Raw genomic sequence first — 20674 nt, 5'->3', positions numbered from 1 at the left:
ATTCAGAGGAGATCATGGATATAAAAACTTCATTATTAACCCTTAAAGTTAGCCTCACAAAATGAGACTTCATTATTACGTGATCCTAGGACTGAGGGCTCAAACACCTCATTATTTGAATATTCCCCATTTTATTAATATTTGCAGGTGGAGACCTCACCCCGCCCATCCATAAGTAACTAAAAGGCTGGTCCTTTCAATGGACTTTGGGCAGCGCCTAGAACAATAAGGCAATCTTTTTGCCAACAGCAATTAAAAACACAAGTTTCTAGAACAAGGATGCTGGGTGCAAATCCTAGCTCCATCATTTATTAGTCCTCTAATTTGAAAAATGGGGTCAGTAATAGATCCAGTATCACTTCAGTGCGATAAAAGTCAACTTCACGAAGTTATTAGCCTTTGGAGAGCGCGATCTGCATCAGAGCCTAAGTAGCTGTGGCCTAAGCCCCGCCTCCTGCCTTCTTCTTGCCGCGCAAGCGCAGTCAGGCTCCCTGGGCTACTCTTCCCCAGGCTTGCGTGCTGGTCCTCGGCGGGAGATTGGGTCTCGCGTCGTGCGTGTGCGTGCGTGGTACTCGCGAGCTCGCGCACGCCGCACCTCGCTCTACGGGGCTGTGGCGGCCTCTTCCTCCTGCGTCCGGGGCAGATCTGTGAGCGGTGGCTGCGGTGGGAGCTGGGAACCAGCGTCCGCTTCGCCGCCAACGCCCTCGCTGCTTTTCCCTCCGTCTCGGGTTCTCAGCGCAGTATAGAGGCGTCGGGCTGGGAAAGGAGCGGCGCCAGCGGGAGGTTTCCAGCCGATGGGCAGCCCCTGGGCCCGCTGAGGGGCCGGGCTAGTAGCGGCTGAGGTAAATAGACGCGCGGGGGTTTGTCAGAAGGGCCGGGGGCAGAGTCTGGGCGGCGGGTGCTCGTGGAGAAGGCAAGGAGAAGGCCAGAATGAGGGCCTAGCCAGCTGGTGAGAAGAGGTCTCCGGCCCGCGTCTGAGAAGGGGCTCTGGCCTAGCCTGGAGCGAGAGGAGGGGCCCCGGTTTGTAGCCTGCTCTTCGCTGGGCTTGAAGCCATTATTGGGGGGAAATTCCTCTTGCGGCGGGGGGAGGGGTCACCCTTTCTTTTCTTAGAGAGGTCAGAATCACTTCTCCCCCCGCCACTTTAAATTAATGCCTGCCGACTTCGAGATGGACATCTAGATGGAGTAGCCTGTGACTTGTGCAGCTTGCAGAACTCCCGGTGCACGACGGCGGGCTATCAATTTTGATTATCAGAGGCTACACAGCCCTTTCTCTAGTGTGGGCGGGTATCTCCTGCAAAGTTGTTATTGCTGATACACTAAGAAATCGCTTTCGGGCACAACAGGTAATATATTTCTACACGTCTCTTGTCAAATAAGGATTCCGGCACCGGGGAAGCTGCGCAGTGGGGCACAATTAAGGAGGAGAAAGAAGACAAAGAAGGCCGTTATTTATGTTCTGTTCTAGTATCAAAACTTTCCGTGGTGGGGCAGAGTGCATGGCTACTGGCATTTGTTTTAGCCTTTGCTTAATAGATTTTCTGAGTGAAGTCGATCACAAATGGACTTTTATTTAGAATTATAAAATCGCCTGTGATTCTATATGGCTGTTACAAGCCAAATGGCATGAAATAAACCTCTGAGAATTATGTGTTTGCTCTTTAGAAGAGAGCGGAACTTGGATTTCTTAAAAGGACAATTTTCTCCATGTTTATAAATGAATACGTTCTGAAGTTACTAAAAATAGTTGTAGTTCTTTATGTTGGCAGTAATGACTGCTACATTCAGGAGAAGGAAAATGAATTGTTTCATAAAGAACAGCTCACGAAAAGACTTCTGGGGTTAAATGCACAGTAAAACAACTTCAGGGATGGCAAGTTTTAGCATATGCTTTAAGAATTCAAATTTAGGTGGTCCCGTGGCTAAGACTCCATGCTTTCAACTCACCGAGTCCAGTTCGATCCCTGGGCAGGGAATTAGTTCCTGTATGCCACAACTGAGACCTGGAACAGCCCAACAAATATTTGAAAAAAGAGAATTCTAATTTAGTCATTGTTAAAATAATGTAGAAGCTCTTAGTTGATTCCCTTATATTCAGTGAACTATTTTAAAAGATTATTAACCTTTGCTAGTCTTCACAGTCTGGTTTTGTATTGTTGGATTTCATTCAGTTCAAACTTTCTAGAAATGTAGTAGTTATAGTAGTAGTTATTCTAACTCAATTAAGAAATGAGGCCTGCATTGCTTTCAGTGAACTCTTTACTATAGTATCCGACGAGTCAAGAAAGAACAGTTATCTGGTGAGCCCTGAGCTGGGACCAGGGAGGCATTATTAAGTGTACAATTAAAGCTTGAATGTGTACATACTATGTACAAACATATCAATTCAACATGCACCTACCACTGTGTATGTTTATGTGTATGACGATTGTGCACACAAGGATCTAATGATGCTGATTCCCATCTTAAAAAGTTGACTCCTGAAAGTAGAGAAGGATTGGTTTTAACTCTGTTTCTTTTTTTTAATTAACTATTTACATGGGTAACAGTCCTAGTAAATTTCTTTTCCAGCTTGTTAATTAGTTATTGAGTAAGGAGAGAATTGTACTGATTTTTTGGTGTTAGCAGGGAAGGAAAATATAGAGCCTTTCTAAACTAGCCTTTAGAAATCTTCTTTTAAGTAAGGATCTTGTTGTCTTAACTGGGATAAACAACTTTACTCCTGTCTGTTTTGTGTCCTGGTTCTTAGAATAGTGTTTTGCATGGAGTTGGCCCTCTACTAAAAATGAACCATATCAGAAGTAAATTAACGTGATACACACCGGGACTTCCCTGGTGGTCCAGTGGCTGGAACTCTGTGCTCCCAAAGCAGGGGGCCTAACTTCCATATCAGGTTGGGGAACTAGATCCCACATGCTGCAGCAACTAAGACTTCACATGCCACAACTAAGACCAGGAGCAGCCAGATAAATAAATGAAATATTAAAAAAGCATAATACAAACCAAATGCATACATTCCTGAGAAGATTAAAGGAGTTGAAGATGGGTGAATTTTTTTTTTTGTCCATCTACTGTTTAAATGTTGTGTTTTTCTTCAGTGTTGGTTGAACGGTGTTGGTGTCTGAGTAAAGAATATATGGCAGAATCTTGCTTCTGAAAACCTAAACATAATGTAAGCTGAGACTATATATCATGATAGTGATGATAGATGATGAATGTTCTGATATATTAAGAGAAAATGAAGCTAAGGGAAGTAGGTCCAGAGGGAAGGTTTTGGTTAGTGATAGGAACTTAAAAGGCATGAACTATAAAACATTGCAACAGATTGTAGGAAAAAAACCATTTTCTCTTTTACTGGCAGTACTCTCTGTGGAAGAGGACTGGTACCTTTCTGGCTGTTTATACTAGAGCTTTCCAGCAGGGTGATTTCTGAATAATAAAATTGAAAAAGAAGTCACTTTGGGAATTCCCTGGCGGTCCAGTGGTTAAGATTCTGTGCTTTCACTGTGTGGCCCAAGCCACAAGGCATGACCAGAAAAAAGAAAGAAAAAGGGATCACTTTTTCTCTTACAATCTGCTCAGAGGTTAGTGTGTTTCTCTTTGTATTTGCATGTGGTCTCTAGTCCAATTTTATTGGCAATAAAATAGTATTTTGATTCCTATCTAAGTCCTGTGTATATTTCTCAATTAGTTTATAACTTGTAGGGGAGAGGAATGTGGTTGGTCTCTTCACAAATTTCACTGATGTTTTCAATTTGGAAAACAAATCTATTTGATTTAGATGTTGTAGATGTTATCAATAGAAAGGTTTTGTGGATATTTGAAGAGGTAGTAGTTTCAAGTTAAGCAAAGTAGCTATCGCTCAGTTGTGTCCGACTCTGCGACCACGTGGACTGTAGCCTACCAAGCTCCTCCATCCATGGGATTCTCCAGGCAAGAATAGTGGAGTGGGTTGCCATTTCCTTCTCCAGGGGATCTTCCCGACCCAGGGATTGAACCCGGGTCTCCCGCATTGGAAGCAGAGGCTTTAACCTCTGAGCCACCAGGGAAGTAGTAGCTTAAGAGTTGAATAAAAATTTTGACAGGAGTATTTTATTATTTATTTATTTATTTATTTATTTTTGGCTGCGTTGGGTCTTTGTACTCCAAGGCCAAATTTGCACAAGCTGGAATCAAGATTGCTGGGAGAAATATCAATAACCTCAGATATGCAGATGACACCACCCTTATGGCAGAGAGTGAAGAGGAACTGAAAAGCCTCTTGATGAAAGTGAAAGAGGAGAGTGAAAAAGTTGGCTTAAAGCTTAACATTCAGAAAACTAAGATCATGGCATCTGGTCCCATCACCTTATGGGAAATAGATGGGGAGACAGCAGAAACAGTGTCAGACTTTATTTTTTTGGGCTCCAAAATCACTGTGGATGGTGACTGCAGCCATGAAATTAAAAGACGCTTACTCCTTGGAAGGAAAGTTATGACCAACCTAGAGAGCATATTAAAAAGCAGAGACATTACTTTGCCAACAAAGGTCCATCTGGTCAAGGCTATGGTTTTTCCAGTGGTCATGTATGGATGTGAGAGTTGGACTGTGAAGAAAGCTGAGTGCCGAAAAATGGATGCTTTTGAACTGTGGTGTTGGAGAAGACTGTTGAGAGTCCCTTGGACTGCAAGGAGATCCAACCAGTCCATTCTAAAGGAGATCAGTCCTGCGTGTTCATTGGAAGGACTGATGCTGAAGCTGAAACTCCAGTACTTTGGCCACCTCATGCGAAGAGCTGACTCATTGGAAAAGACCCTGATGCTGGGAGGGATTGGGGGCAGGAGGAGAAGGGGACGAGAGAGGAGGAGATGGCTGGATGGCATCACCAACTCCATGGCCATGAGTTTGAGTAAACTTCGGGAGTTGTTGATGGACAGGGAGGCCTGGTGTGCTGCAATTCATGGCGTCGCAAAGAGTCGGACACGACTGAGCGACTGAACTGAACTGGGTCTTTGTTGCTTTTTCTAGTTGTGGCAAGAGAGAGGGCTCCTCTCTAGTTGCAGTGCCCAGACTTCTCATTGTGAAAAAGACTTCTCTTGTTGCCGAGCACAGGCTCTAGGGTGCGGGCTCAGTAGCTGTGATGCCCATGGCATTGGAATCTTCCTGAACCAGTGATCAAACCCTTGTCCCCTGCATTGGCAGGCAGATTCTTTATCACTGGACCACTAGGAAAGTCCTCAGCAGAAGTATTTTGAATTGACTTTTGTGTTTTCATTTTAGTGTAGCTGAGTGATTCTCATGATGGGTGGTAGATTTTGTCCCCCGCCGCCCCCCCCCCCAAGAATATTTGGCAACGTCTGGAAAATATTTTGGTTGTCACAAATTGAAAGGGAAAAGAGGAGGGTACAGAAACTGACATCTAGGGAGTGCAGTGGGTAGAGGGCAGGGATGCTGCTAAGCATTTTAAAATGCACAGAACAGCCCCCCACCTTCACCCTAGCTAAAGAATTATCTGACTCAAATAATAATTGTGCCTATGAAGAAACCCTGTTGATTCGAAAGTCACATTATCTGAATTTGTATTTGGCTTTACTGTTTCCTAATGTGTGACCTGGCAAGTTGCTTGAAATTAAAATAGAGCTAATAGTATGTTTCTTATAAAGCTGAGTTGTAGTGATGATAGAGTTGAGATGTAGTGCCAAACTTATTACCTGGCACATAAAAAACTCAAAAACTGGTAACTTTCAGTTAATAGTATTACATTTGGAACATAGCTTGATGATCTCTTATTTCTCATCTGAAATTAGAATTTGAGCAAATGAAATGATAATTAATAACCTCCTTCTCATTATATGCTTGGGGAATGAGTTTGGAATTACTCCTTTTAATATTTGTGTTTAGCTCCGGTCTTGTTTAATGTTCTCAGATCCATAAGGCTTCTCCCATAAACAAGTAGCTTCTATTGTAAATGTTTTTCCTTCATAGTTAAGATTTTTAAGCTAGCTGGAAAATGGCTCTATATCTGTTGATTTTTAGCAAATATTTAGTAATGTAACTGAATTCAGTTCTTTGACTTGATTCCCATTTCCTTTTAGGTTTATGATTGAAATACATTTGCAGTGGTTTTGGCTCACATTAATTATATGTTCTTAACTTCTTGGAGTAACTGTTTTCATAACTGGGGTTTTGGTGCAGTTTTACATTTATGAAAGGTACAGTCAAATGTCTAACAACTTGTGGCTGAACCTTCATAGACTTTTGCGACTCTTTCTAAATATGAATTAGAACCAATGTCTTTTTTTTTTTAACCTCATTGAAATATTGTAGTCTGTATAGATTCCCTTTTTCTGTGTTTCTAGATGGTGTGGCTATTTAGAGCTGACTTGTCATTGTGGCGGTCATATTACAGCCTTTAAATAAGATACAATTCACAGGGTTGTTTCACAGACAAAATAGTCATTGGACTGTTAGTTACAGAGCTCTTATAAGGGGAAAAGGTTCATGTCATGTTTATCGCCAAGGGACAAAGCAGTGTTGCATATTCAGCATTTCGTCTTGATAACCACACTTTAAAAAGTATTGCATTATGATTGTTACACATATTTTTTAGTATAAGCCTCAGTTGTTTTATAAATGTTCACTTATTTTAGCTAATGGAAGCCTTTGTTTACCCTTTATGTTGGTGGTGCCTCCTGTTTGGATAGAGCAGTTTGAAAGGAGTCAGTACCTACGGCCAACAGATTGTGTTCTTTGCTTGGCACATTCTGTCCTTATACAATGTAACATACAGTCAGGATTTTGTATAAATAATAAATTATGATAATGCTGAGGAAGCATCCACCTTTGAAAACTGGCTGGATCAGAAGTATACATGGGGGAAATATAATGAAAGGCCAAAGGGAGACCTTCTAAGAATGTTAAGGAAACTAAAGAAAAAAAAAAGTATCATGTTAATAACAGTTCTTATCCTTATTATCTTTTTTCGGACTTTCTAGAAAAGAAAAACCTACAAAATATAACAGATTTTGCATACACACTTTTCTAATTCCTATGCAGAAAACATTATGACTACTAAATCAGTACTGGTGTTAGTTATCTTGCATGGCATTTATGCTTACCGGCGATTAAATTGAGAAGAAAGAAGTATCTTTGAATCTGCTGATGTGTGTTTGTTTATAAGTGGTCTGGAGTCCTGCCTGTCAGCTAATTTTAGAGAGTCTGCATAGTTGTTGGGAGACTGACTGGTTTCCCACTAAATGCTGTCATTCAGATATATATTTGTATATGTGTATTTATGCATATTTGTCCTTTATTTTTTGGTAGAAAATGATGCATCCTGTTGCCAGCAGTAATCCAGCTTTTTGTGGGCCTGGCAAACCTTCCTGCCTCAATGAAGATGCCATGAGAGCTGCTGATCAGTTTGACATATATTCCTCCCAGCAAAACAAATACAGCCACACAGTCAGCCACAAACCAATGGTTTGTCAGAGGCAAGACCCGTTAAATGAGACACACTTGCAGACTGCAGGTGGCAGAAGCATAGAGATAAAAGATGAACTAAAGAAAAAGAAAAATCTCAACCGATCTGGTAAGCGTGGCCGGCCTTCAGGAACCACCAAATCAGCAGGATACCGGACCAGCACGGGCAGACCCCTGGGAACCACCAAAGCGGCTGGATTTAAAACAAGTCCAGGCAGACCTTTGGGTACAACTAAAGCTGCAGGATACAAAGTCAGCCCAGGGAGACCTCCAGGTAGCATTAAAGCTCTATCCCGTCTTGCCGATCTTGGCTATGGCTGTGGGACTGCTGCTTTTCCTTACCCTATGATACACGGTAGAGCTGTTCATGGGGTGGAGGAAACCAGCAGCGAAATCAAGCCACCCAATGAGTGAATGAGCAGGAAAGGAGGGCCAGGTTTAGAAGGAAGATTGTGAATAATCCCAAAGCTTCTTGGTTTTATTTCGACATACATGATATGGCCTGGGCTTTCCAAAGTTGTTTTCCCATTTGATTTTTTTTATCTGCTTTTGCTCAGAAACTGTCATATGCTGACAGATGCACTCAAGGCATAAGCAGTGGCTTTGTATTTGTACATAGGTTCAAGTGTAACACCCATCTAAATCGTTTTTGCTTTTCCTTTAGAGTCATGGTTGTATCTCATTTCATTACTATTTTTTTGTCATTCTAAATGCTTTATGTGCTACACAGTTGAAACCATTATACCTATTAGTTTGTGAAGTTAGCTTACAATATAATAAAGATAATATCTAAGGTATTTTTAACTGATGGAACAAAGCAAAACTAATGATTCAGGATGACTTGAGGTCCTGGCTGGAGGGTTTTTTTGGTAACATTTATGTTCATGAAACAGGACACAGATATATGCTTTGGCATTTACATAGACTTCATATTTTAAAAATCTTATTTTTAATATTCTAGGTTTAAACAGTTTCTTATTTATTTATCTACATGGCATTAATTGATTTAACCATTATTCCTTTAAAAGTTCTTTAGCATTTGCCTTTCAGCCATGTTTAGGTTGTATATTTTTTAATTGCCTAAGAGCATGTATACCAAACACTACAAACAATTCATATTATCAAAAAACTTAAACTTTTTAATAAAAACTGCACATTACATTTTTGGTGAAATACAATGCATTCTGAGAATAGCATATTTAATATAATAGAAAAAGAAATATTCTTAAGGTCTGCATGTTGCTATAGTTAATACATTTTGCCTTTTATATACTTAGTTACAAAGCATTATGCTTAAAACACTGTTTAATAATCATTTATTAAAAAATATTTTTTAATTTTTTCTGATAAATTGTCCCATTGCATTAGCACTTACTGTGGTTTCAGGTCTATATCTACCAAAGGACAAAAATTGAATGGTAGACTGTAAAACTGGTACAAACAAGATGCAGTTTTCTGACTGTCGGAACCCAAATATTAAGAAATAGGAATCCATCTATGCATGAAACATGTAAGAAATATGTTGATTAGTTTAATTAAGAATCTCATCGTGGCTCTAGTGAGACCACTTCATCCAAAATAAATTTTTTTCCAACAGATTTTGCTTTAGAAGCAAGATAGATAGGAAAGAAAAAAAAACATTGGGAAGACATGTATAGAAGGGACAGAGGGATATCTCTTGTCCCTATTTTTGAAAGCAGTCTTCATTAATATACATTTTTATTCTGAGTTTGATCTAAATAGATTATTATTTGGATTTGGAATTGGAAAAAAAATTGGATTTTGGAAAAATCTAATTTGGATTTGGAAAAAAAAGTCCACTGAATTAAAGTTACTGTGTATGTATTTGTGAGCTTAAATGCCTTTGAAATTATAATGTAGGTTTGCAGGACCCCCAGATTTTTAAAATAATTAAAATTTCCAAAGGGCACATATTATGTTGTTTGGGTTTGCTCTCAGTTAATGCAAACTCTGGTTGCAAATGGATGTCATGTTTCATAACCTTTTTATCAGGAAAGAAGCAGCAAGCCTTCAGGTGTTCCAGTGATGCCTGACACAAAGAGCTGGACTTTATGCTGCTCTTTACAGTAAGAGGTGTTGCATTTTATGTGGGGACTGTGTGCGCACTGGCTTCTAAGACAGTGACCTCAACAATTTTAGCTTTGCACAAACCATAGAGAGCAATGTTGGATGACTACATAATTAGTTGCAACATTCTGGCAGCTAAATTGCTATAACAGTTTCTTCTTGCAGAAGCTTAAAATACAAACGTTTTAATATAAATCTACTTAGAACAGTATAACTTCTGACACACACAGATGCTTACATCTGTATTCATATGTTCATCCATCCACTTTTATTATGTATTGGTCATTCAGTTGTTTCTCAAGATGATGTTCAGCAGTTGGCTGCTTAGAAGTCCTTGTTTGAATTCCTGAAAGCAGTTGTTTAATTTACTGTTCTCCCATAGAATTACATATATCATAGTCAGGGGTTTGCCTGTGTATTGTGTTTTATGGTGTGCCCATTTGATGTTTCCCTTTCGGTTTTATTTTCTTTCCTGATTTTGTTACACATGCCCTTTCTCCTTGCGTTTTCCTACATTTGTTCCCCTCCCGTTTCTCCATCCTCCAGCACATCTTCTCAGTGGTGCTGTGCTGTGTGTCAGAAGATAAACAGGTGTATTATTGTATGATGAATCTTACATACAAGTTAATGAAATGGTGAGATCAACTAAAGGAAGTTATGTCCATAACAGTGTTTTATTAATAATCAGGAGCTAGTTCCAGGAAAAAAAAGTGATTGGATAACCCCATTTAGAAAGCTGAATTTTCTGTTTTATGAGAAGTTACCTGGAGTATTAGATCTGTATGCTGAGGAGCATCTCCTTATTCTACTTCCTTTTCTCCTTGTGAACAGTTTATTGGTGCCATGTTGAAGAGAAAGACATCTAAGTGATAACATGAATGAAGTCTTAACATAGAAAATATTTTTACTTCTCTACAAAGACTATGTTGTGCATCTTTTGTAACACTGTCTCTTGTCATGATAAACACTGAAATAGCATGTTAAATAATTCCTTATACTTTAATATAATCAGTTGGGGGAAACTGGCTTTCCCCCCCCTCCCCCACTGTATACTTGTTCCTTGAAAGGTAAATTGCTAATTTTATATTGTGTAATTCTGTTCTTCACAAAATAGGTTTCACTATTCTATATTTAAAATGTTGGTCAGAAAATGATCTGCTATTCGAGTAAGTTTGCTTTACTTTTTTCTTTAAAAAATATTTTAACATGCCTTATTTATTCTTATATCAACATATTAGGAGCTAATACAGATGAAATTTTCATTTTTTGACAGATATAACTTTGCATAACTAATCTTTAGTGTGGGATGATTTTGATACTATCTTTGGAGTTTTGCACTGGATATTAAAAAAAATTAGCACAGTGTCTTGAAAAAAAAAGTATCTGTTAATTTTAAATATTTGGAGATGTTTTAAAAATCAGTGTTTCAGTTTTACTAAAAACTTCTTTATATTTTTTATTTACTTTTTAAAAGAAACATCTGTTAAGGTAGTAAAGGTAATATTAATTCCAAACTGATGGTTGTGTGAATTTACATGTATTTTTTCATGAGATAAGTAACTTTTTTTTTAAATTAAGGAGCAAAAGAAATGATCTGGATCCCTTTATTAGGTTAAAGGTGACTCATACAATGTAGGAAAAGCCAGTGTATGAGCTAAATGAAAAAAAAAGCAACAGCGAACTTTTATATTCTAAGAAGCTTTAAAAGAACAATTCAGGGGATGTTGACAATAACTGCTACTCTGTCAGTCATTGTCTATATATGCAGTAAGATTTTATGATCCCTTTATAGTAAAACATAAGAATTCACAACAGTTGTTCTAAAACATTTTTTTCCCTTTGACATAAGATGTTTTGATGCTATTATGTTTTTCTCTTTATTATATCTTAACTATATGCTGTTAAACTCTAGGATGTATCTAAATCTTTCCTTTGCTTTCTCCCCTTACTCCCCCCAAGTAGATAAATCTGTTCTCTCACATATAATGTATTTAATTTTGGAAAATTTAATGCTACAGTAAATCAAGTATGTGATTTATAGTAATCAGACCACTTTAATTCTTTTAGTTTCACAGATTCATTTTTCCACAGATAATTATGGAGAAAACAGTTACCAGTTAACTGATATAAGCACGCTGTCCTCTGCTGTAAAAAGTCTGAATAGATACTGTATATGTTTTTATGTCCATGAACTTGAGCTACTCGTGTGCAATTATGTGTATGGGAATGGAGTAGTGCTCATGATTTGTATCTACATCATCATATGGATGTATATTTATTAATAAAGTCATTACTTTAAAACCAGCTGTGTTTACTACTCTATTTCTTAGCAGAGTATTTTCCAAGTAGGGTAATTATAAATGGTAAAACTGGGGACTTCCCAGGCAGTCCAGTGGTTAAGACTCTGTGCTTCCACTGTGTGCAGGCGTGGGTTAGTTCAGGTGGGTGTGGGTTCGATCCCTGGTTAGGGAACTAAGATCTCACATGCTGTGCAGCACAGCTGAAAAAGTAAAAAAAATAAGTAAATGCTAAAACCTCTTTTATGATTGGTAATTCTTTATTTTCGTTGGGTTGTGATTCCTAAAATCTGCCTTTCTGTATTTTTTGTTTTTTTCAAAATAGTAATTATTTATATATTTCTAATGTAAACGTCTAATCTATAAATGAATCTCCTTCTAATTATCAAGATACTTCAGACTAATGGTTCTCATAAAAGCTTAATTTTTTTCTGTTTTGTCTGCACCATATAGTGTGTAGGATCTTAGTTCCCCGACCAGGGATCAAACCTATGCCCCCCACTCTGGGAACTCAGAGTCTTAACCACTGGGCTGCCAGGAAGTCCCTAAAGGCTTAAATTTATATGTGATTGATCCTTTTAATTTAAAAAGTTTAGATATTAAACATGGCTCATTTTTTAGTGTTAACCTTAGGGATAGCAGCATGTGTGTCAAATATTGGAGATATAAAAAGAAAAATACTTTATCCTAATTATTGGAATACATAGTTACCTTTTCCACTTTCTCCTAATCTTGGAGATCATCTGGAACAGAGGTTGGTAGACTAAGATACACTGCCTGTTTTTGGACTCACCTTGCCCATTTGTTTACAAGTTGTCTCTGGCTGCTTTTGACTAGAATACCAGAGTTGAATTGTTGTGATGTAAGTCCTGCAAAGTCTAAATTATTTACTGATTATTTCCCTCTGTTACAGAAAAAGTTTGCTCACCCCCTTATCTAAGAAGGATAAATTGGAGTAGGAAACAACAGATACAATTTGAAACTGAATTTCAGAATCCAAGCAAGTGATGGCTTTTTGTTTTTTCTGGCCGCACTGAGTGGCCTGTGGAACTTAGCTAACCAGTCGAACCTGCACCCCCTGCCGTAAAAGCACAGAATCAACCCCTGGATCACCAGGGAAGTCCAGTGATGGCTTTTTAAAAAATTCTTCAGATTACATTTAGAAGTGATTTTATGTATACTTTTACTCAAGTCATTGAAGTCCTTTTACTTGTAATGTGTTGTTTATTAGGTATACTATTCCACATCTAGGAAAAGATTCCCACACCATCATAGTGTGGATCATTTACTGTGGCCCAAAGGATCACTTATTTACTGTTCACCAACAATTATAGTTTTACCACTTTTCGTATAGCTCTTTGTATAGTTTTATAATAAAAAATTCATTTGTCCATTGTGTTTGTATTCGCCAAAATTCTCATTCCCTGGCAGGTTGTCAGCAAATCAGTATCCTATTCAGTTGAAAAAGTCATCTAATTGAAAATTTGTAGGTTGAAGAGAAGACAGTCTGCATTCACTACCTAGACCTGGAGTTTATGCCATGAATATTAGTAATATACTTGTGGTTTTTATTCCAACAGTTGCCAGAGTGAGAATCATGAACAACCCTTGGAAAATATAAAGCAATTGACATTTGATGGTTTTATAGCAAAAGAATCTTAGATATTGGTACAAATATTTACAGTGTTGTTGCTAGGCATATGAGAATGAAAGTGGAGCCGTTGGCACCATACATTTTCCTTTTTTAAGCACCCAGATTTCAGTTTTCTGGGTTGATAAGCATTTCATCATCAGAATATCATTTGTGTTTTAAGATATGCATCACAGATACATTGTGAAATAAAAGGTACTTTTAATACCTGATTTCTCTAAGATTATCAGAGTGGCAGAGGTGAAGTGACTTAAGTTCTTTGGTAAGCTGTTAGCAAATGTAGGTACACTGTAGTGTGGCCTTTTTGATGATACCACGGGAAGAGGTTACACACTTAAAGGAAACTTGAAGCTGTTTCAAAGTCAGTGCCAAGTAAAAATCTTCACTAAAAAACAAAGTACAAAAGCCTACTGGAGTGAAAGTATAGTGGGTACAGTAATAATGGCTTCTTAGTACATCCTTTCCATAAAAAATACATGATTTATTTCATTAAACCATTTCAGTTCTACTGAAGATGCTAAATGAGTTAGAATATCCCTTTACTGGTAAGAAAACTTGAATCCCAGAGAGGTTAAGTAATTTACCCAGAGTCATGACACCCAGTAAGTGATGAGTCAGCATTTGAACCTGTCTAGAACTGGAGCTCTTAAAATTCTACTCACCACTGGATAAGTTTAAAGCTGGTGTTCTGGTTTTAGTAGTAGGTGTTTTTGTGCTGGCCCTGAAATAGATAAATGTGACTATGGAATTCTAATACATTTGTTTTATTGCGTTGCCAGCAGCTAAAATTCTTTTCTGAGAACCTAAGAGCTCTTAAAGCAGTTTATTTACCAGGAGAGTGACAGGGACTTTTTGTTGTTTTTTAAATTTTCTCTGTCATTTTCCTCACGATCCTTTAAAAATCTTTATAAAGTTTTTAAATCTTCAAAAATCTTTTTAAGATCTTCATTCTTTTAGGCAGTTTATTTTCATATGAGCGTGGTATGTTTTTATAAGAATCTGCCCATTTTTTCTTTGACCTGCCTGGTGTTGGTTTGTGACCTCTGAAGCTGGATTGTGGTCTGTTGTCTATCATTTGCCCCATTACCCTTGGCCTAACATTTTTTTTGGATAAGTTGCATGTAGAATGGCAGTCACCCTAGTTGCTACCCTAGCTGCACGTTACCTACGGGCACCACAGACAGAAGTTCCTTTTCCTTGTCTTTTTCATTTTGTTTTTACTTGTTGATTTTATTAATTTGTCTCAAATAAATGTGAGTTCTTTCTCATTAAGGAAGATATTTTTAACTAGTTTCAAAAATTTCTATTTTCTGTATTTATATGACCCTGGGTTCATCATAAATTTTTTATATTGGAATTTTTAATCTTTATTACGTCTATGTCATTTTTCTGAAAATCTGAAGTCTCCCATTTCATCTGCCTCTCTGTATGCTGTGTATTAGGCCTTATGGTTGTGAAAGTAGTAACAAAGAGACCCCAAAATGCGATGGCTCTGATAAAGCATATTTCTCACCACTTAAGTGTCCTGTGCTGTCCTCCATCCATTCTTTCAAAGACCTGGGTTCTCATTTTGCCATTTTCAAAACAAGTCTTCTGAGATAACTCAGTTGCTTTCATTTTAGCCCCTGAAGGAATGGCCTTTGGAAATCTAAGCTGTAAGTTGTATAACTTCTTACGTTCTTTTGACTGTAGGTTGATCACAGGAATACATACAGCCTTAAGAGGCATTGGGAAATGTAGTCTCTACTTGAGAAACCAGGTCTAGTTACGCAAGAAGAGAATGGATTTTAGTGCAACATCCCTATAGGTGAGTAAAGGGCTGAGGTTGGAGTAGAATTAAGAAGTAAAAATCCTACAGATTACAGGAAACCAAACTGAGAGTTTTGAAGCTAGTTTAAATCATTATTAGCTGTCATTTTAAAAAAAACTGTTAATTTACTGAAAATCAGCATGCCGTCATTGAGCCAAACACTCTTCTGAGTACACTAGACTACTGCTTTGTGTCTAATGAAAGATTTGGATAATTAGAAAGTTATAAAATATGATGAATAGTATTTCTGAGACAAATGAAGGGGGCTATGAGAATACTCAAAATGATGTTTTAAGTTGAGAACTGAAAGATGAGTACAGATTGGTGTGAGAGGAGGAGAGTATTAGACACAGGAAAAACAACATGTGCACACATACACATATATGTAAAGCCTGGAAAACAACTTATTGTGTATGGTAAGTGGGGAGTGGTGAACAAGGGCTGAGAGGAGATGAAATGGACCAGATCATAGAAGAGCCCAGACAATCAATTTTAAGAGTTTCTTTTTTTTTTTTAAGACAATGGTGAGCCATTAGAAAGTTTCAAATAAGGAAATGGCACTCCTAGTTTAGGTTGGCTTGGAGGAGGAGAAATCAGAGGCAAGCACAGTGGTAAAATCTCATCTGGGTGAGATACTCTGATTAAGATCGGGCAATGGGAAAGAGAAGTGGACAGGTTATGACCTAAAACAGGCGTAAAACTTGGTATCATTAATGAGGGAAAGAGAGGAGTGACATAGGATTAAGTAGGCTACGGAGCATGAGAGTTTGTGTGTGTGCACATGCACACATAGGAGACATGGTTAGGTAGAGTATTGTTGTATAGTCACTAAGTTGTATCCTAGTCTTTTGTGACCTCATGGACTATAGCCCGCCAGGCTTCTCTGTCCGTGGGATTTCCCAGGCAAGAATACTGGAGTGGGTTGCCATTTCCTTCTCTGGGAGATCTTCCTGACCCAGGGATCAAACCCACATCTCTTTCATTGGCAGGTAGATTCTTTACCACTGAGCATCCAAGCCAAGTACATATGACAAATTAAGATGGCCTCTGCCTATACCGAGCTGTTAATATAGCTCAAGATGTATCCCTCTGTAGATGATAGAAAATACTGTTTTTATTGTTGGTGGAAGGTGTGAGGCTAAAAGGAACTGCTCTTTTTTTTTTTTTTTTAATTAAAGGATAGTTGATATATTAGTTTCAGGTGTACAACATAATGATTTGATATTTGTATATATTGTGAAATGGTCATTATACCAAGTCTAGCTAACATCTATCACCATACGTAGCTGCAGAATTCTTTTTTTTTCTTGTGATGAGAACTTTTAAGATCTAGCAGCTTTCAAATACGCAATTGTTGTTTAGTCACTGTGTTTGTGTCCCACTCTGCCCACCTGGCTCCTCTGTGGGATTTTCCAGACAAGAACACTGGAGTGGGTTGCCATTTCCTTCTGCAGGGGATCTTCCTGACCCAGGGATTGAACCCATGTCTCCTGCGTTGGCAGGCAGATTCTTTACCACTGAGCCACCAGTACAGTAGTAATAGCTATAGTCACCATGTTACACATTGCATCTCCATGAATTACTTATTTTATAACCTAAAGTTTGTACCTTTTGACACCACTTACCCATTTAGCGGACACCCTACCCCCCACCAATCTGTTGCATACCAATCTGTTCTCTGTAAGCTTGGTTTTGGTTTTATAGATTCCATTTAAAGCTGAGATCGTACAGTATTTGTCTGTCTGACTTATTTCACTTAGCTTAACACCCCAGGGATCCATCCATGTTGTTGCAGATGGCAAGATACTCTTTTTTTATGATTGAATAATATTTCTGTATATAGATAAACATATAGGTACCTATTTCAATATATCATTTTTTCTTTATCTGTTCTGTTGATGAACTCTTAGGTTGTGTACATATCTTGGCCATTGTAAATAATGCTGCAAAGATCATGGGAGTGCTAGTGTTTTCATTTTCTTTGGATAAATACCCAACGTGGATTTGTGAGATCACATGGTAGTTTCTATTTTTAATTTTTTGAGGAACCTCTGCACTATTTTCCATAGTGGCTGCGCCAATTTACGTTCCCGCTGACAGTACCCAAGGGTTCCCTTTTCTCCACATCCTCTCCATTGCTTGTTATTTCTTGTCCTTATGATAATAGCCATTCTAACAGGTGTGAGGACCACTTTTGAACATAAAGAATTTATTATATTTTAGGTTAAAATAAGCCATTTTAATTAGCCCTTTCCCCAGCTTTGAACTGGCCTAATAAATTCAGCAACCTTAGTAACTTTTGAGCATCTCCTCTACATTGTATTAAGAGCAGCTCACATGCTGAGCAGGACACAAGTCCCTTTCCTCTAGGAACCCATATTAGAAAACAAATGCTTTAATATGTAGAACATAAACGATGTAATGCGGGGTTTTTTTGTTCTGAATTGATATTTTAACATGCTTTATCTCTCAAATTAGCTACTTAATTTTAGCACAGAGCCAGTGAAACTCCAACCCATCTGCTTAGTCCTAAGCTCTTTAGGCTTGTTTTGGAGGAATTTCGACAGAAAAACTGGTTATTGTGTTTATTCTCTATAAGCTCAGAAGTATCAGATAATCCTGAAATAAGCCATAGTGGAAAAAATTAAGAAAAAGTATGTATGTATAACTAAATCACTTTGTTGTGCACTAGCAATCAGCACAACATTGTAGATCAACTATACTTCAATAGAAAGTAAATTAATAAAAAGAAGTATCAGATGAGAGGTCATTCATAAGTTGTGACGACTCTGGCTTTTAAATCATGTTCAGGGCTACTTACATGGCTGTTGTGCTTCCTGTGTCACATAAAGAAACAAATAATAACTACAAAGTGTCATGCATCTTCAGTATGCCAGGTGCCGAATGGCTGATAACCGAAACTGATTTTTTTTTTTTTTTTTGGAGTAGCTGTGGACCTATAACAAAAACAGCACACACACAAGAAGAGTTTGTAAAAATTCTGTATATTTATTTATTTTTAAAATTTTGTTGGGACTTCCCTGGTGGTTCAGTGGTTAAGGATCTACCTTCCAATGAAGGGCGTGTGGGCTTGATTCTTGGTTGGCGAACTAAGATCCCATATGCCATAGGGCAGCTAAGTGCACCCGCCGCAACTGCTGAGCCCAAGAACCACCCTGGCAAGCCTGTGCACCACGGTTAGAGAGAAGCCTTCACTGCAGTGAAATATCCTGTGTGCCACAGCTAAAACCTGACGCAGCCATAAATACATAATTTTTAAAAATTTTTTGAAATTACAATCTTAGACAAAACTTAATAAAACTAAGAGTATAGTCACTGTCCATGTGGCTGTCAACAAGCTTTAGTAATTAAAAATTCAAGACCTATTTTTTAAAAAATCTGTATCCCTACCACTCTCTTTCCCCCTCAATATTGAAGCAAGTTCTCCAAATCATGTCTTCCTAAAAATATTTCAATACATATATCTAAAACTGATATAAAACACATACACATGATAGCATTATTACACCTTAATAATTCCAAGATATCACCAAATAGCCAACAGTGTTAAAATTGTACTAATTTGGGAATTTTCTGTTGGTTCAGTGGGTAGGACTCCGTGCTTCCACTGTCTAGGGCCCAGATTCAGTTCCTGGTTGGGGAACTAAAATCCTGCAAGCTGCATAGCACAGCCAAAAAAAAAATTTTTCTCCTAATTTTCCAATAATTATTTTAAAAATTATTTAATTGCTGTCTCTTTATTGAAGTATAATTTACATATCAAAACATTTCACTCATTTTAAGTATACAGTTCACCCATTTTAAGTACATTTACAGTGAAGTAAAGAATGATTTTGATGCTATCTTTGAAGTTGCACTGGATTTTTTTTTAAACTTTTTATCTTATATTGGAGTATAGCCAATTAACAATACTGTTATAGTTTCAGGTGGACAGCAAAGAGACTCAGCTATACATGTATCCAATCTCCCCCAAACTCCTCTCCCATCCAGGCTGCCACATGATATTGAGCAGAGTTCCCTGTGCTATACAGAAGACCTTGTTGGTTATCCATTTTAAATATAGCAGTGTGTACATGTTGATCCCAAACTCCCTAACTATCCCTTCCCCTGATCCTTCCCCCACTGGCAACCATAAGTTCATTATCTAAATCCATGAATCTGTTTCTATTCCGTAAAGAAATTAATTTGTACAATTTTTTTTAGATTCTGCATATAAGGAATGCCATATGATATTTTTCCTTCTCTCTCTGACTGACTTTACTCAGTATGAAACTCTCTACGTCCATCCATGTTGCTGCAAATGGCATTATTTCATTCTTTTTAATGGCTGAGTAATATTCCATTGTATATAAGTACCACATCCTCTTTATCCATTCCTCTGTCCTTGGACATTTAGGTTGCTTCCATGTCTTGGGTGTTGTAAACAGTGCTTCAATGTACATTGGGATGCATGTATCCTTTCAGACCATGTTTTTCTCTGGATATATGCCCAGGAGTGGGATTGCAGGGTTATATAGTAGCCCTATTTTTAGTTTTTAAAGGAACTTCCATACTCTTCCCCAGAGTGGCTATACCAATGTACATTCTCATCAGTAGTGTAGGAGGGTTCCCTTTTCTCCACACCTCTCCAGCATTTATTATTTGTAGATTTTTTTGATGAGGGCTAGTCTAACCTGTGTGATGCAGTACCTCATAGCTTTGATTTGCATTTCTCTAATATAATTAGTAATGTTGAGCATCTTGTCATGTGCTTCTTGGCTATCTGTCTTCTTTGGAGAAATGTCTCTTTAGATCTTCTGCCCAGTTTTTAATTGGGTTGTTTGTTTTTTGATATTGAACTGCCTGAGCTGTTTGTATATTTTGGAGATTAATCCCTTTTTGGTCACTTTGTTTGTAGATATTTTCTCCCATTCTGTGGGTTGTCTTTCTGTTTTGTTTATGATTTCCTTTGCTGTGCAAAACCTGTTCAGTTTAATTAGGTCTCATTTGTTTTTTTTTTTTTTTTTGGTTTTATTTTCATTACTCTAGGAGGTGGAGCAAGATATTGCTGTGGTTTATATCAGAGAGTGTTCTGCTTTTGTTTGTAATAACTTTGTTTTTAATTTAACTTAATGTAATTTAAATTTTTTGGCTGTGCCATGCAGCATGTGGGATCTTAGTTCCCTCTCCAGGAATGAAACATGTGCCCCCTGCAGTGGAAGCCCAGAGTCCTAACCACTGGATCTTCAGGCAAGTCCTGGAATAACTTTAAATGGAGTAAAATCTGTGAAATATTGAATCACTATGTTGTGCACCTGAAACTAAGATAATGTTGTAAATCAACTACATTTTAGTTAAAAACAAAAGCA

At 37.8% G+C, this 20674-nt stretch overlaps 1 protein-coding gene across 2 annotated transcripts; it reads left to right on the top strand.

Annotated features, from left to right (window-relative positions):
* The first annotated feature begins 498 nt into the window (after positions 1-498).
* On the top strand, positions 499-11851 carry C4H5orf24 (chromosome 4 C5orf24 homolog). Of its 2 annotated transcripts, none has more exons than XM_043465479.1 (2): positions 499-842; positions 7304-11851. In XM_043465479.1, exon 2 carries the CDS (start codon positions 7307-7309, stop codon positions 7871-7873), a length of 567 nt encoding a protein of 188 aa, XP_043321414.1. In that variant the 5' UTR covers positions 499-842; positions 7304-7306; the 3' UTR covers positions 7874-11851. The 2 variants fall into 2 exon arrangements, with proteins under 2 accessions (XP_043321414.1, XP_043321415.1); XM_043465480.1 differs by lacking the exon at positions 499-842 and adding an exon at positions 912-1346.
* Positions 11852-20674: the final 8823 nt, after the last annotated feature.

This window comes from Cervus canadensis, chromosome 4, assembly GCF_019320065.1.
Source record: "Cervus canadensis isolate Bull #8, Minnesota chromosome 4, ASM1932006v1, whole genome shotgun sequence".
Lineage (NCBI taxonomy): Eukaryota > Metazoa > Chordata > Mammalia > Artiodactyla > Cervidae > Cervus > Cervus canadensis.
This window is presented reverse-complemented; position numbering and strand designations above follow the sequence as displayed.

Bases quoted from the DNA above. Each gene is read 5' to 3' on its own strand.
- C4H5orf24 (XM_043465479.1), top strand. From the start codon at position 7,307: ATGATGCATCCTGTTGCCAGCAGTAATCCAGCTTTTTGTGGGCCTGGC.